Source organism: Salvia splendens, chromosome 6 (genome assembly GCF_004379255.2).
Source record: "Salvia splendens isolate huo1 chromosome 6, SspV2, whole genome shotgun sequence".
Taxonomy (NCBI): domain Eukaryota; kingdom Viridiplantae; phylum Streptophyta; class Magnoliopsida; order Lamiales; family Lamiaceae; genus Salvia; species Salvia splendens.
The window spans coordinates 17,837,829-17,853,047 of record NC_056037.1 but is presented as its reverse complement, the minus strand read 5'-3'; the positions used below and the strand labels follow the sequence as shown (position 1 = coordinate 17,853,047).

At 42.5% G+C, this 15,219-nt stretch overlaps 1 protein-coding gene across 1 annotated transcript; it reads right to left on the bottom strand.

Moving 5' to 3' along the window:
- Positions 1-9,766: 9,766 nt before the first annotated feature.
- LOC121807200 (TPR repeat-containing thioredoxin TTL1-like) lies at positions 9,767-13,559 on the bottom strand. The gene is made up of 7 exons (XM_042207418.1): positions 12,568-13,559; positions 12,241-12,436; positions 11,967-12,151; positions 11,227-11,560; positions 10,933-11,137; positions 10,744-10,850; positions 9,767-10,377 (listed from the first exon to the last, which is right to left on the bottom strand). Exons 1-7 carry the CDS (start codon positions 13,338-13,340, stop codon positions 10,225-10,227), a joined length of 1,953 nt encoding a protein of 650 aa, XP_042063352.1. The 5' UTR covers positions 13,341-13,559; the 3' UTR covers positions 9,767-10,224.
- Positions 13,560-15,219: the final 1,660 nt, after the last annotated feature.

The following is a 15,219-nucleotide window of genomic DNA, read 5'->3' as shown; positions in this document are numbered from 1 at the left end:
GAATTAAGTGTGTTCGAAGTGATAGAGGTGGTGAGTATGTAGCTCCGTTTGCAGAATTATGTCATGCAAGTGGTATAATTCACCAAACCACAGCTCCATATTCTCCTCAATCAAATGGTGTTGTTGAACGCAAAAATCGAACAGTAAAAGAAATGATGAATGCCTTGTTGATTAATTCAGGATTACCCTAGAACATGTGGGGGGAGGCTGTGTTAACAGCGAATCATATCCTGAACAAAATTCCACTAAAAAATAGGGATGTGACTCCTTATGAGTTGTGGAAAGGGAAGAAACCTTCATATTCATACCTCAAAGTGTGGGGGTGTTTAGCGAAGGTAGAAGTGCCACCTCCGAAACAAGTTGCAATAGGCCCTAAAACAGTCGATTGCATCTTTATTGGCAATGCACTTAATAGTAGTGCCTATCGTTTCATAGTCCATAGATCAGATGTGCCTGGCGTGGCTGAAGGAACAACGATTGAGTCAAGGAATGCTATATTCTTTGAGAATGTTTACCCTTGCAAGAGGCAAGAGGATCGTTCTAGTGAAAGAATGATGGATGAATCCACTAGTTCTAATCCTCCAAAAATGATGAGGTCAATTCCTGAGGATGTTGAACCAAGATGTGGTAAAAGAGTTAAAGTTGCTAAAACATTTGGTCCCGACTTCATAACTTTTATGTTGGATGACGAACCAAAGTCATTGGCGGAAGCTCTGTCTGGCCCAGACGCAGCGTGGTGGCAAGAAGCTATCAATAGTGAAATTGAATCCATCATGAGAAATAACACTTGGGTGTTAGTAGACTTGCCTGAAGGCTGTAAGGCTTTAGGGTGCAAGTGGATTCTGAAAAGGAAATATAAGCCCGATGGTACTATAGATAAGTACAAAGCTCGCCTAGTTGTCCAAGGCTTTAAGCAGAAAGAAGGGCATGACTTTTTTGATACCTATTCACCTGTTACGAGAATCACTTCCATTCGGGTGCTTCTTGCGATTGCTGCTTTGCACAATCTCGATATTCACCAAATGGATGTGAAAACTGCGTTTCTGAATGGTGATCTGGAAGAAGAAATATATATGGAACAACTCGAAGGGTTTATTGTGCCTGGGCAAGAGTGTAAAGTATGCAAACTGATAAAATCTTTATATAGGTTGAAGCAAGCGTCGTTACAATGGCACTTGAAGTTTGACAATGTGATGTTGTCAAACGGGTTCACTATCAATGAGTGTGATAAGTGTGTTTACATTAAGAACACAGTTAACGGTTTTGTTATTGTGTGTCTTTATGTAGATGATATGTTGATTATGGGCAGCAATTGTGCCATTATCAATGAAACCAAAAATATGTTGAAGAGAAATTTTGACATGAAAGATATGGGTTTAGCTGATGTGATTCTCAGAATCAAAATTAAAAGGAATCATGAGGGAATTGCTCTGACAGAATCTCATTATATTGAGAAAGTGCTAAAGAAATTTCAAAGCCCCAAGCTATTATTCCAAATGCAATATTATTTCTCGAGAATTGAGCAAAGAGTCTGCATGCATGCATACATGTCTTGTGTTGGTTTGAGCTGGCAGCGCTCTAACCAATGTGGGGGATTGTTGGAAAATCGTGTGATAAAGGCAAGACTTTTGGCCTTTCATGTGGCTAAGTCCTTTGGCCTTTCACCCCCAAATTCTTTATGTAGTGTGTTTATGTCTTGATCTTTCATGTCTACATCTCTAGCCTATATAAGGCATGGAGTGGTAGATGGAAAAGTACGAACACAAACAAAACATTCTATCTTCTCTCTAGCTCTCAAGCATTCTAGTTAGCTTTTTAGGAGCATTGTCTAGCTCGATTCTCGGAACTCCATCAAGTTCGCCGGTGCCTAGCGGGTTTGAGGTGCTTCTACACGCTAGGAGGAAGTCGTTTTATCTTTGGGGGCAATACGCCATTCCGTGAGCACTAGCCGGGGCGTAATTTGTCTTGCGGAAAGAGGGCTTTCCTCGACTCGACTTATAAATTTGGTTTGCTTTATTTCCGTTGTAATTTTCATTCCTCTTTTTGTTGCAAGTTTCCTTTCGATTGTAATAGTTAGAGTACCGCCTGTACACGGCTTGGGAATTTCTTCCCTTATTTCTAACATGCCCAAGTGGAAGGTCCACCCGTTTCAAGTATAGACTGTATCAAGTAACTTATTCTGAACAAAAACACCTTCAATGCCTGCCTGTCAGCAAGGTGTACGAGTTTTCTGTGTTCAGACTTTGTAGCTTCTTCAAGAGTTCTTTGTTAAACTCAAGTTGCGAGGTCTGCTGCTTTTAGATTTTTACAGACATGTTATGCTGATGGAATAAAGTAGGCTTGTTTGAAACAGGACTATGTTACATGCCTGACTGTTTTCACACTATATATCCCCCCAACAGGTTCCCTTCCTCCCTCACTAACATTGATAAGGTTTGTATCCCAAGTTTTCATTCTCTTGCTTCCAATGTTTTTCTTCCATTATTTGCATGCTTGGAAGGATATTCTCAAGGACAAATGGAGTCCTGCTCTTCAAATTAGAACTGTGCTTTTAGGGTAATGCAACTTATTATAGTGAGATAACAGATTGGGTGAAAATGTTAACTTGTTCGTTTTCTTGTTGCTTGTTTTTAGCATTCAAGCACTTCTGAGCGCTCCTAATCCCGATGACCCGCTCTCTGAAAACATTGCCAAGCATTGGAAATCAAACGAGGTTGAAACGGGTATGCCTCAAATACACGTATGAGTTACTGCTATTAAATTTGATTACTCGATCAAATTCGGCTATGAATTGCTGTGCACCTAAAGAGTGGACGCGCTTGTATGCAACTTGTAGGAAAGAAATTAGGGAGATTGATACACAATTGATATGCAATCATAGTTTACCATAGATAGAGTATGCAATGAATGTAAATTAGGGTTACCTTATATTGTGATATTGTAGCCTATATAAAGGTGTATAATCCTTGTACATTATCAAGTGAATAGAATTCTACATGGTACCAGAGCGAAAAAACCGATCCTAGGCTCAGAAACTTTTCATCATAGCCAAATTACCAATTCTCGACCCTTTTTCAACCAAGATCAAACCCTACAGCCAAAAATATGTCAGATACAGAGGACGAGAAAATCAACCCAGATGAAGTCAAAAGCTTGAAAAACAATAAGGGTATCACTGTAGCGTTCAAACTAAATGGGAGAAACTACCCGTTGTGGTCACGGCTGATGAAGGTGAAGATAGGCGGCAGGGGAGCGAGCCTATTTTTACATCCGGGAGTAAGGGGTTTGAGGAGTGGGAAGAAAACGATCTCATCGTATTCTCGTGGATCGTAGATAACATCGAAAACGACATCATCTCTGATTTTGCGCGCCACCAAACATCAAAGGCGTTGTGGGAGAGCCTCGCCGTGACATACGAAAACAAGGCAGATAAGTATCTTATTTACGATTTGGAAGAGAAAGTAATTACAATCAGACAAGGAGACTTGGATTTAGAGACCTATTACCGAAGGATCCAAGGATTATGGATCAACATCGACCGCTGCCAGAAGCAGCCCGTGACATGCTGTGACAAAGGGATCGAACAGTACAGAATACACTCAAACGAGAAGTGTATGATCAAGTTCTTGGCGGGATTGTATCAAGAATACGGCCCAATAAGGTGAGAAATCCTTAAAGAAGAACCATACCCATCAGTGGAGGCAGCCTACGGGTGGGTAAAGACGGAGGCGGCTCGACGCCGGATCATGCCACCAAAATCCGGCATACCCACCATAGATGCCGACGGTGAGAAAACCGTTTCATCATTTGGGGAAATTGGCCACGGATTAGCCGCACAGAGCAACCGACCACCGCACTGGAGCGGGCCATCACACCGCACGGAATGGAATGGGCCACCACAGCGCCCCGCAGCCACCACAACCACCGGCCGACAGGGGAATCTCCGCCCCGACACCTCCAAACTATGGTGTTCCCACTGTGGAAAATAAAAACACACATGGGAAACATGTTTCAAGCGACTGGGGGTATCCGGAGTGGTGGGAGGAGCGGCAAAAGGTGAGGGCGGCGGCGCCGGCACAGGCGAAATTCACCGCTGGAGTAAGCGGTGAGGGGCAGCACCGACAGATGGAGGTCGGAAATCAGAGGGAAACAACTGGTGGCGGCTCAGGAAACCGCCAAGAGGGTCAGACCGGCAGCGTACGAGGCGCCGGGAATCTCGCTGAATGGGCCGGGAGGGGCGCGGCAATGCCAAAAGGAGGTAAAGGGTTTCAAATATTCCCTTTTAACCTAATGAGAAATGGGGCCCTATCATATTAAACACCGCCCCCAGACTTACCGAAATATAAAATTAACCCCAAATACTCCCAGAAAATTCGAATGAACCCCAATACATGTGATTATGTGTCAAAAAACCCCTTTGCACCCTTACAGAATATTTCTGTTGCATTTCATGCTGATAATAGGGCTGATACATGTACTAAGGGATGGATTTTTTATTGTGGGGCAACCGACACGATGACTCCAGAAAAAAATGATTTTATTAATCTAAGTTGGGAAGTCGATAAGTCATATATTAGAACTGCCAATGGGGAACTAATTACAGTTGTAGGATCTGGAACTATTGAGATATCCCCTACTCTTCGTCTCACGAACTGCCTATATGTTCCTACCTTGTCTTAAAGGCTAATGTCTATTAGTCATGTCACCAAGGAATTAAACTGCACTCTCCTAACCTTGATTTCTGTATCTTGCAGGATATTCAGACGAGGAGGATTCTTGGGCGTGGCACTGAGAAGCAAGGACTCTATTACGTGGATGAGATAGCTCAACATGGTAGTGCGATGCTGGCTCACGGATCCACGAAACAAGAAACTTGGCTTTGGCACCGAAGACTAGGACACCCCTCCCCTGGTTACTTTAAACTTCTTTATCCGAACCTTTCTATTCCTGCTGATTTCTCTTGTGCAATTTGTGTTTTGGCCAAGAGCCATAGACATTCTTTTAAACCTACAAATACTCGAATGAATTCCATGTTTTCTTTAGTACATTCTGATGTATGGGGTCCTGCTCCCTTTTTGGGTGGAAATGGTTTTAGATATTTTGTGATATTTGTCGATGATTGCACTAGGATGGCGTGGGTATATTTCTTGAAACATAAATCTGAAGTATTTGATAGATTTGTCTCCTTTCTGAAACTTATCCAAACACAATACCAAACCACTATTAAAATCCTCAGATCTGATAATGGGAGGGAATTTGTGAACAATGCCATGACCCAATTCTGCAAAGAAAAGGGTGTCATCCACCAGACTTCTTGCCCCTATACACCCGAACAAAATGGGGTAGCCGAAAGAAAGAACAGAAAAATCCTAGAAATGACCCGAGCCTTAATGATTGAATCCAAAGTCCCAAACTTCTTTTGGCCCGAAGCAGTTGCTACTTCTATCTTCCTCATGAACCGACTCCCCACAAAAATCCTTCGCATGAAAACTCCTCTTGACACCTTATCCAAGATAGCCAAAATCCCCGAGTACCTAAACCTCCCACCAAAAATCTTTGGTTGTACCGTTTACGTCCATATCCCAAAACATGAAAGGACCAAAATTTCCCCATGTGCTACTAAATGTGTATTTTTTGGGTATGGGCCAAACCAAAAGGGTTACCGATGTTTCGATCCTCACACCAAAAAGGTCGTCACCACTATGAACTGTAACTTTCTGGAAACTGAGTTCTTTTACCAAACTCACCTTAGTAGTCAGGGGGAGAGTGATCCAGGTACTACCATCGACTATCTAAGTTGGGTTGTGTCATCGTCAAGCTCTTCGATTGAGGATCTAACAGAACTAGTTGTCACTACCGCCGAGCAAGTCTCGCCACAAGAGTCATCTCAACCACTAACTTAAGTCTCCCCTCCGACGATATCCGAGGTAATTCCCGACTCAGAACCCTTGTCTATACCTATTCCCAATGACAGAATTGAAACAGGAGCTCTAGAGGAGGAAAATGGCATCGACGGAGATACTGGACGATATGTACTTCCACCTCGGAGTACAAGGGGGATACCGCCAAAGAGATACTCCCCAGAGAAGATAGGAAAGAAAGGCCAGTATGGGGTGGCGAACTTCGTGCAAGGGAATCTGACAAAGATGGCTAGAGCTTTTGCGGCCGCATTATATGAAGATAAAGAAATTCCACGGTCAACCGAAGAGGCAATGAAACATAAACACTGGACAGAGGCCATGATTACTAAAATGAAGGCTTTGATGAAGAATAGCACGTGGGTGAAGGGCAAGCTGCCCGAAGGAGTAAAGACTGTTCGGTGCAGATGGGTATTCACGATCAAAAGAAGGCCAGACGGTACAATAGAAAGATACAAGGCTCGACTCATGGCGAAAGGATACACTCAGACATATGGCGTGGATTACGCTGAAACATTCTCCCCGGTGGCCTAGATCAACACTGCAAGGGTACTGTTTTCCATCGCAACCAACAAGGATTGGCCACTGCATCAATTTGATGTGACCAATGCCTTCCTCCATGGAGAACTACCAAAACCTGTCTTTATGGAACCTCCGCCTGGGTTCATAGAAGAATTTCAAGATGGTGAAGCCTGTCAATTGAAGAAGACTCCCTACGGATTGAAACAGTCCCCAGAGCATGGTTTGGAAGATTCACAGAAGTAATGAAGAAGTATGGGTGCACACAGAGTAATTCAGATCACACCTTGTTTCTCAAGAAAAAGGATGGCAAGATCACATGTCTTATCATATATGTAGACGACATGATCATTACAGGAGATGACGAATAGGAAATTAGCAAGTTGAGGAAGAACTTGTTCAGAGAATTTGAGATGAAAGATTTGGGACTCCTCAAGTACTTTCTGGGAATAGAGGTACTCCGATCAAAGAAGGAAATCTTCATAAATCAGAGGAAATACATACTAGATTTATTGGCTGAAATTGGAATGATAGATTGCAAGCCAGCAGATATCTCGATAGTTCAAAATCACGGGTTGCAATTGAAGGAAGGGGGAAGATATACCGACAGGGGGAGATATCAAAGATTAGTGGGGAAACTGATCTACCTATCTCACACAAGGCCGGACATTGCCTATGCCGTGGGAATAGTAAGTCAGTTCATGCATGCACCTCAAGAAGAACATTGGGAGGCGGCTTTGCGGATAGTTCGCTACTTGAAGGGGACAGCTGAACACGGACTTATGTTTGAGAAGCATGGGCACATGGAGATTCATGATTTCACTGATGTTGATTGGGCCGGCAACCCGAATGACAGAAAATCAACCGCTGGCTATTTTACCTTCGTAGGAGGTAATCTTGTAACATGGAAAAGTAAGAAACAGAAAGTGGTAGCGCTTTCTAGTGTAGAGGCAGAATTCCGAGGAATCAAAAGTGGGTTGACAGAGATATTATGGCTATGTGAGCTTATGACAGAGTTGGGTCTTCGTCCTACTCAACCATGTAGGTTGTTCTGCGACAACAAAGCAGCAATCAGTATATCCGAAAATCCGGTTCAACATGATCAAACCAAACATGTGGAGGTAGATAGATACTTCATCAAGGAGAACATTGAAGCTAAGGTGGTGGAGATGCCATATGTCAAATCTGAAGACCAATTGGCTGACATTCTGACAAAGGCGGTAACTCAAAGTCATTCCGAGAAGTACTAGGCAAGTTGAGTATCGGGAATCACGTTACTTAATTTGAGGGGGAGTGTAGGAAAGAAATCAGGGAGATTGATACACAATTGATATGCAATCATAGTTTACCATAGATAGAGTATGCAATGAATGTAAATTAGGGTTATCTTATATTGTGATATTGTAGCCTATATAAAGGTGTATAATCCTTGTACATTATGAAGTGAATAGAATGAACGATTGTACCGAATTCTACACAGGTGCATGAAAATGACGTGGACCCGAGTTTCCTCAAATAACTCAAATGTATTTTACTGCACATCAAAGGAACATGGAAAATCTGGAAAGATTGATGAATGCTCTCTCAGCCAGCCAGTAGTATCTTGTATCAGTCCTCTGCTTAAACCTTCGTTTGAATTGTTCTATATTACTATAAAAGTACTTTGTGATTATGTTTTGCATTTCTTCCTTGAATTCGACCATCAATCACACTATCTCTTCATTTCAAAAGGCTCACAACCATTATTATTTCAATACATATCTCTCTCTCTACTGTATTTTCTAAATTTTTGGTATTTCTATGGTATTTCAGTTATTGCATTTTCTGTGTGTATTTATTTTTTTATTTCAATTAATGTAGTTTTTAATTAAAATTCAATTATTTAAATGACCAAAAATTATGCTAAACATTGGACTAAAATTGGGACGGGCAGCATTGTGATGATGTTGGGCTTCAATGGGAAAAACTGAAGTAGCAGTAGACAATTTGGTTGAGGTTAGATTTTTCGGGGCGGATTGTGAATGCTTTAAAGAAAATCAAGAAAATACTCTTCTGTCCCCCAAATATTATCTCACTTTGACCCGGTACGGATTTTAAGAAATGTAATGAAAAATTAGTAGAATGTGAATCCTGTTTTTATATATTAGTTTTATAATAAAATGTGAGTAGGAATGAGTTAGTGGAATATAGATCCACTACCAAAAATGATAAAAAAAAAAAAGTGAAATAAAACAAATTTTATGGGACAGACAGAAATAGAAAAATGGGATAAACTTTCACGGTATTTTGACGCATCCTTTCAAATAAAACCGAAGAGCTTACTTATTTCTGCAAGTAATGCCCAATGTGGCATGATATAAATTGCTTGAAACCGACAGCTCGTATCAGTTTTAGTAGTTACATACATACGTTATTGTTAGTCATAACGGCACTATTTTCTGCTATTGCAAATTTTGAGTTTCTCTAAAACATCCAACTTAATGATATACTACAAGTCTACAACATAGAATATAACAGTTTTTTTGTTACTCCATCGTTCCAGTCTAAGTGAAGCATTTTTGTTTTGTATGTTGATGAGAGAGAAAATAAAATAATAAAGAATAAAGTAAAATAAATATGTTTTCATTTTAAAAAATATGTTATTTGTAATGGGACATCTAAACAAAATGTGTCGGTACACAAGTTTTTACTCCCTCCGTCCCTTAAATTTTGTCACACTTTGACCGGACACGAGAATGGAAAGTGAGTTGAAAAAGTTAGTGAAAAGTGGATTCTACTTATATATATTAGTTTTATAATAAAATGCGAGTTGTAATGAGTAATGGAATATGGGGTCCACTACCAAAAATAGGAAAAAGTAAAACGTGACAAATTTTATGGGATGGACGGAAAGGGAAAAACGTGACAAAATTTAAGGAACGGATAGAGTATTAATTATTACGAGTCAAATATTAGCCTGAACGGATAGAGTATTAATTATTACGAGTCAAATATTAGCCTTTTTGTTATAGCACACCAAACAAATTATGAACAATACTATTTGCAGCATTGAATTCGTTGAAGTTGTAATCTAATTAGTGAATGAAATTCAGAATGAAAAAAATGTTAATCTCACAACATTTACCTTGTTGCCATCATCGTTTAACAGTAACAAATACTGAAATATACTTACAAGTTACAACATATTCAAAACATAATAGTAATTGATAAGACCATTAATCAAATCCCAAACATAATCCAATAAACTTAGGACTTCAATTTTAAAAAAGAGCAAGAAAACTTAGTACTTCACTAAGAGGTCTTGAACAAGTTCATTACAAGAAGAATGCTGGAAAAAAGGAAGAATTTAACAAATTTTATTAATTTAATGGTTTCAAAAGAAATTAAAAAATCGAGTCATCTCCCAAAGATACCATACCAATCCAGACATCCATTTCCTTCAATGGGCGCCTGCAATGTTGTGTGTATATATATATATCCATATATCCATATATGCATGTACATTTCTCTTCTTCCCTGAGCAAATAATCACCAGCCTAAGGGACTATATAGCTAGACACAATCTCCAAACAAGTTTATACGGCACGGAAGAGAATGGTGGCGGAAGATGGAACGAGACGAATGAATGAAAACAAACAGAATGGAGCAATGCCATGCGTTGTTTTGGGCTGGATTCCGGTGGCATTTGGTTCTTACCTTACCAGTCTTTTTTCATTTAGCAACGGGCTCTAGTGGTCGTGTTTTCGGATGATACACAGGCAGACAAAAGTTGAGTATCCATGAACATCTAAATACTGTAATGCCTCACTGATGATTCGAGAACCTCTGGGCTCGGGCAGATCATTTCCTTCACCCGGCTGCCCTTTTTGTATATCTTGAAAGTCGGGACTATTCTAACATTCTCCGCGTGTGCAATGGCATGGCCCTCTTCGATATCCACCTGAAATCAGAGAGGATTGTGAGAGCATGTTTTTATGGCATGACCTAAGCTCGTTTGATTTATAATCTCGACTTTTCATTTTTAAGACAGCAAAATTGTTTTGTCGAAATTCCAGCTATAAAACTAAGTTCGCTCACAACGTAAAAGATGTTTCTTGGGCCGCAGCTTTGTTCTATTGACACCCCAGCTCGAGAAAAACATGTTTCAAGGCAAGAACTTTGTATGTGGGCTATAACTAAACAATTTTGCAAAGTTCATCATATTCAAAAAATTTCAAAATATAAGTTAAAAGTAGAGATCATAAATCAAGCAAGAATTTAAAATTCAGGTAATTAAACATTTATATTAGTAGTAAAAGTTGCTTGCCTGGAGAAAATTGATGGACGGATACCGGCTGCACAAAGCATCTACGAACAGAGATATGTGCTTGCATTGTAGATTGGTCCCGGATCTGAAATGGACCACGGACGCACCTGCATTTATTACCATCTCCAATAAATACATAACCGTACGGCCACCAACAAATAATGCTGTTGAGTGAATGTGAGCGCTTACCAGATGATGAAATTGCAGCTCTGAACTGTTCCAGGCCAGAAACGGACTCCACGTCTCCACCAAATTTCACATTGTACACATCTTCTCCGAGTGATTTCTTCAATGCAACTTGGGCGTGAAATAGAGATTCTGCAACCTCGTTGTCATCCGGGAGTTCCCTTCTCAAGACCTCGTAATCCCTCACAGCTTCGCTCCAGCGTTCAAGCTACAATCAGTGGCGTTGATCAACCGAGTTCAGATTATGAAATTTTTAGTCTGTGTGCAGTGATAGAAGCAAAGGAATGGCCATCTTACCTTGCTGTTAGACAAAGCCCGGCGTAGTAAAGCTTTGAGGTAATTCGGCTGGATACGAAGAGCTTGATTGCAGTCGTCTACTGATCGTTCCCACTGGCCGAGCTTGAACCAACAAGCTGCCCGATTGCAACAGAGTACAGAATTAGACGGATCAAGCCTGAGGCCTTCCCCGTATGCTGAGCATGCCTCTGTGAACCTCTCCGACTTAAAAAGATCATTCCCACGAGCACGAGCTCGACACACCAACCTCACCGTGTTGAGAAGCTTTGACGTTTCAGCATTGTGAGGGTCTATCTTCCCAGCTTTCTCAATTGCTGTAAGAGCACTATCGTACCTGCAAAACATTCATCCATTGGTCCATTAGTTAACGTATCTTTGGTGATTTGTTTTCATTTTCGGGACTTGAAACGAATGGATTCCAGTTCCGAGCATGTTTTTCCGTCTCATAAATTCATTTTTACAGCATTCCAGCTCGAAAAACATGCTTTAGGGCGATTCTGGCACGGGCGTATTTGGCGTGGGCCATAACATAGTCATAATCGATCTATTTTGCGAAAGCTCCACTATTTCAAAAATAAATCGAACCAACAAGTGTTGTGACTGACATAAACTATAATTCACACAAGCTAATTCACAATAATGTGATGGATTCTAATATCATATATTAATCACAACCACCATAAATGGATTCAATTTCAATATTAAGTAGACGAAAAGTTCTGAAAATGATTGGAGCTCACCTTCCCTTAGCCAACTCAACTTGAGCTCTAACGAAGAACAGGTAAGCTTCAACAAGCATCCCGAAAATCTTAAGTGACGGACTGAGACTGACAGACGCCTCAAACATCCTAATGTTCGACTGAGCTGAGAAAGCATCATCTAGCTGGTGGAGCTTCAACAGAGCTTCTGCCCTACACGCGAAAAGCTGCAAAATTCAAATTCAAATCAGCATAAACGAGCAACAGTCTTCTTCCAATCGCACTTTCGAAAACGAGCAAGCATCAAATCATCAACCTGGGGCGACGCATCAGCTCCAGCAGCAATGGCGGCGTCAACCTCGCTCAGCGTCCCTCTCCAGTCGCCAATCCTCCGGGCTTCACCGCATTTGCCCAGATGCTTCTCCACCAACTGCAACTTATGCATCTCAACCGGATCAGGCTGGTGCCCCGGAAAGCAAATGTGCTCCCTAGCACTCTCCACCTGCCCTAAACTGTGTTACTGACGAATTAGATTCAAAAACAAAAACCATAGCAAACAGATCCCGTGCAGATCTAACCAAATTGAAAAGCACAATGCAAATCAATGTAGATTCATACAACAAAACATATCTCGCAAATCTACCTGAGAAGCAAAGATCCCAATCGGTGATGGGCCTTGACGTAGGCTGGATCCAGCCTAATCGCGGCCTCGCATTCCCTCACCGCCTCGAGGAGGCGGCGGAGGCCCATGAGCGCCGCGGCGCGGTTGAAACGGTAGGCCGCATTGGCCGGCGAAATCGCGATTGCCCTGTCGTAGAGGCTCAATGCCTCGGAAAATTGGGCGTTTTTGTAGCAATCGTTCCCCAATCTCTTCAATTCCTCGGGATCGACGCCGCTCCGCACTCCGCCGCCGCCAACAATCAGGCCTCTCGGAGCCCCGCCGTCGCCGCCGCGCATAATGCTGCCGTGTCCGTAGCGGCCGGAGCCGGAGCCGAGGACTTCGGGCTTGGAGACCCGGCCCGGAAGCCCGGTCTTCGAGATCCGGCCCGAGGGGCAAATGTTTCCGGTGGGGGCGACGGTGGCGGGGGGAGGGGAGCTGACGGAGCCGGAGAAGATGAGGTGGTGGGAGCCGCAGGAGCGTGAGCGCGTGTGGCCAGGCCGCAAGGGGGAGCTCTCGACGGAGAGCTCGCCCGAGCGGGTTGAATGGGGCTTTCTCGGGTTGGGCCCGACAGAGCCCGACGAGCTGGAGCTGGTGGTGGTGGTGGTTGGAGAGGCGGCTTCGAGTTCTCGGAAGTCGGGTTTGTTGAGAGTGACGCCGTTTTTTTCGTCTTTGTAAATAGGAAATAAGTTTCTGAGGCCGTTGGAGAGTGTTTCAATACCTAGCTCCGACGTAGGCTTACCGGAAAATGACGACATTTTTTTGTGTATATATATGTGTGTAAATAAATTGTGGTAGAGTGTATTAATGTTAAGGAAGAAGAAGAGAAATGTAGAGAGGGAAAGAGGGGAAGAGAGACGGAGATCTCGTGAATTTAAAATGGTTGATGAATAAATGAATGAGAGAGTGTGGTAGAGAGAGAAACAAGACTCAATTGACCAAGGAAAAGAAGAAAAGAGAAGAGGAGAGTGTATACCAAAGCCTCTCTTCTCTCTTCTCTCTTCTCTCTTCTCTCTTCTCTATATATATACTGCTTATTAATCACTACATTTCATAATTACTGACTATGTTAATTATATGGTTTTGTGTTTGGGGATTCCCATTCTCATTTATAGATTGCTGTATTTATTTCATTTGTTTCTACTCTTCCCACTCACAAAATTACAATTAATATTCACCATCTCAATTTTGAGTGCAAATTGTTTAACTTAATAAAGACCCAATCTAATAGGGGGAATTTAGGAATTCATAAGGTTTGTTTGACTCAAATTTATTAATTTTGTGGGTATGTGTATTGTATCGATAATTGTGAGTGCTAGATAAAATTGTCAAATAAATCACAATGCATGAATAGATGATCAAATCATGAAAAAATTTCAATTATTTCATCTGCCTCATTACTTCTTTGGCAAATTATGTGATGATGTGGAATCGATTTTAAACATGTAAGAGCATCCACAGTGGGACATCCGGCGGACATCCCAAAAATACTTCGTGCCACGTCATACGGACTTCCCACTGCACTGCCACGTCATAAGGATATCTCACTGCACAGTGGCAGACATCCGCAAGGACATCCCGACGGACTTCCCACAATAATAAAAATTCTCAAATTCACCAAATTAAACAATTTACGAAATTAAACAATTTACGGAATTAAAATTTCGACACAAATACGGAGAAATTGCAACCACTTTATTTTAAAAAACATACATAATTATTAAAAAAAATTACATAGTTAAAAAAAAAAAACCGTTGTCTCACTCCTCGGATTCCCAGCCGCCAGTACTCTCGTCGTCCCCGCCGGTAGTCCCCTCGTTGCCACTCTCCGCCATGTCTCCCAACCCCAAATCGCGCCGCATATTGTTGATGATATCCTTCAGCGACGACCTGTAATGGCGATCGGTCGATGTCCGCCATTCAACCATTGCACGTAACAGGGTTTCATGTTGCGCGACGCGGGCGAGTGAGGGGAGCTCGGGATCGTTTTGGGTAGGAGCTGCCGATTGGGCCTCGGCGGACCCGCTGGCGCTTCCACTCGCCATCCGCACCGCGGACTTTTGCCCACCGGGCGACGGCGGCAGGCCGACGATGAAGGTGTCGGGAACTCTGCCTCGGTGGGGGGAGTTCGTGCGAACCAGCACTGCTACTATACTCCCCGGAGGCACTGATCTCCGTCCGCTTCGGCCAGCCAGATTCAACACCCGCAGTAAACTTGGCCGAAGTGTGCACCACAAGATACATCTCCCAATATTTGAATTCCCCGAAGCCCGCCGCAGCGTCTTTGAATTGATGGTGACACAGAAGCTTCACATCCTCAGCAGACATGCCGCTGGTTACCGAGCGGAGGTTGTTTGTGTAAATGTCGGCGAATCGACCGAGCTGCCTCTTCAGCCGCTCCCACTACTTCCGGCATTGCTCTCCGTTGTGAGGCTTCCCCCTGGCGGTTTGAATTGGAGATAGCTTTGGCTAATGCGCCACCACATCCTGTCGATATGTTGGTTAGCCTCGATATATGGATCCTCCACTATACTAATTCACGCCTTCACAAGCGCGATGCACTCCTCTGTGCTCCAGACTGTCCTCTTTTTCCAGCTGTATCCCTCCCCCAACTCAACGGCCACCGTCTCACCATCG

Bases quoted from the DNA above. Each gene is read 5' to 3' on its own strand.
- LOC121807200 (XM_042207418.1), bottom strand. From the start codon at position 13,340: ATGTCGTCATTTTCCGGTAAGCCTACGTCGGAGCTAGGTATTGAAACA. The intron at 12,437-12,567 runs GTAGATTTGCGA...TCAGTAACACAG, and splicing joins TTGGGATCTTTGCTTCTCAG to TTTAGGGCAGGTGGAGAGTG. The intron at 10,378-10,743 runs GCAAGCAACTTT...CTCTGATTTCAG, and splicing joins CGTCCATCAATTTTCTCCAG to GTGGATATCGAAGAGGGCCA.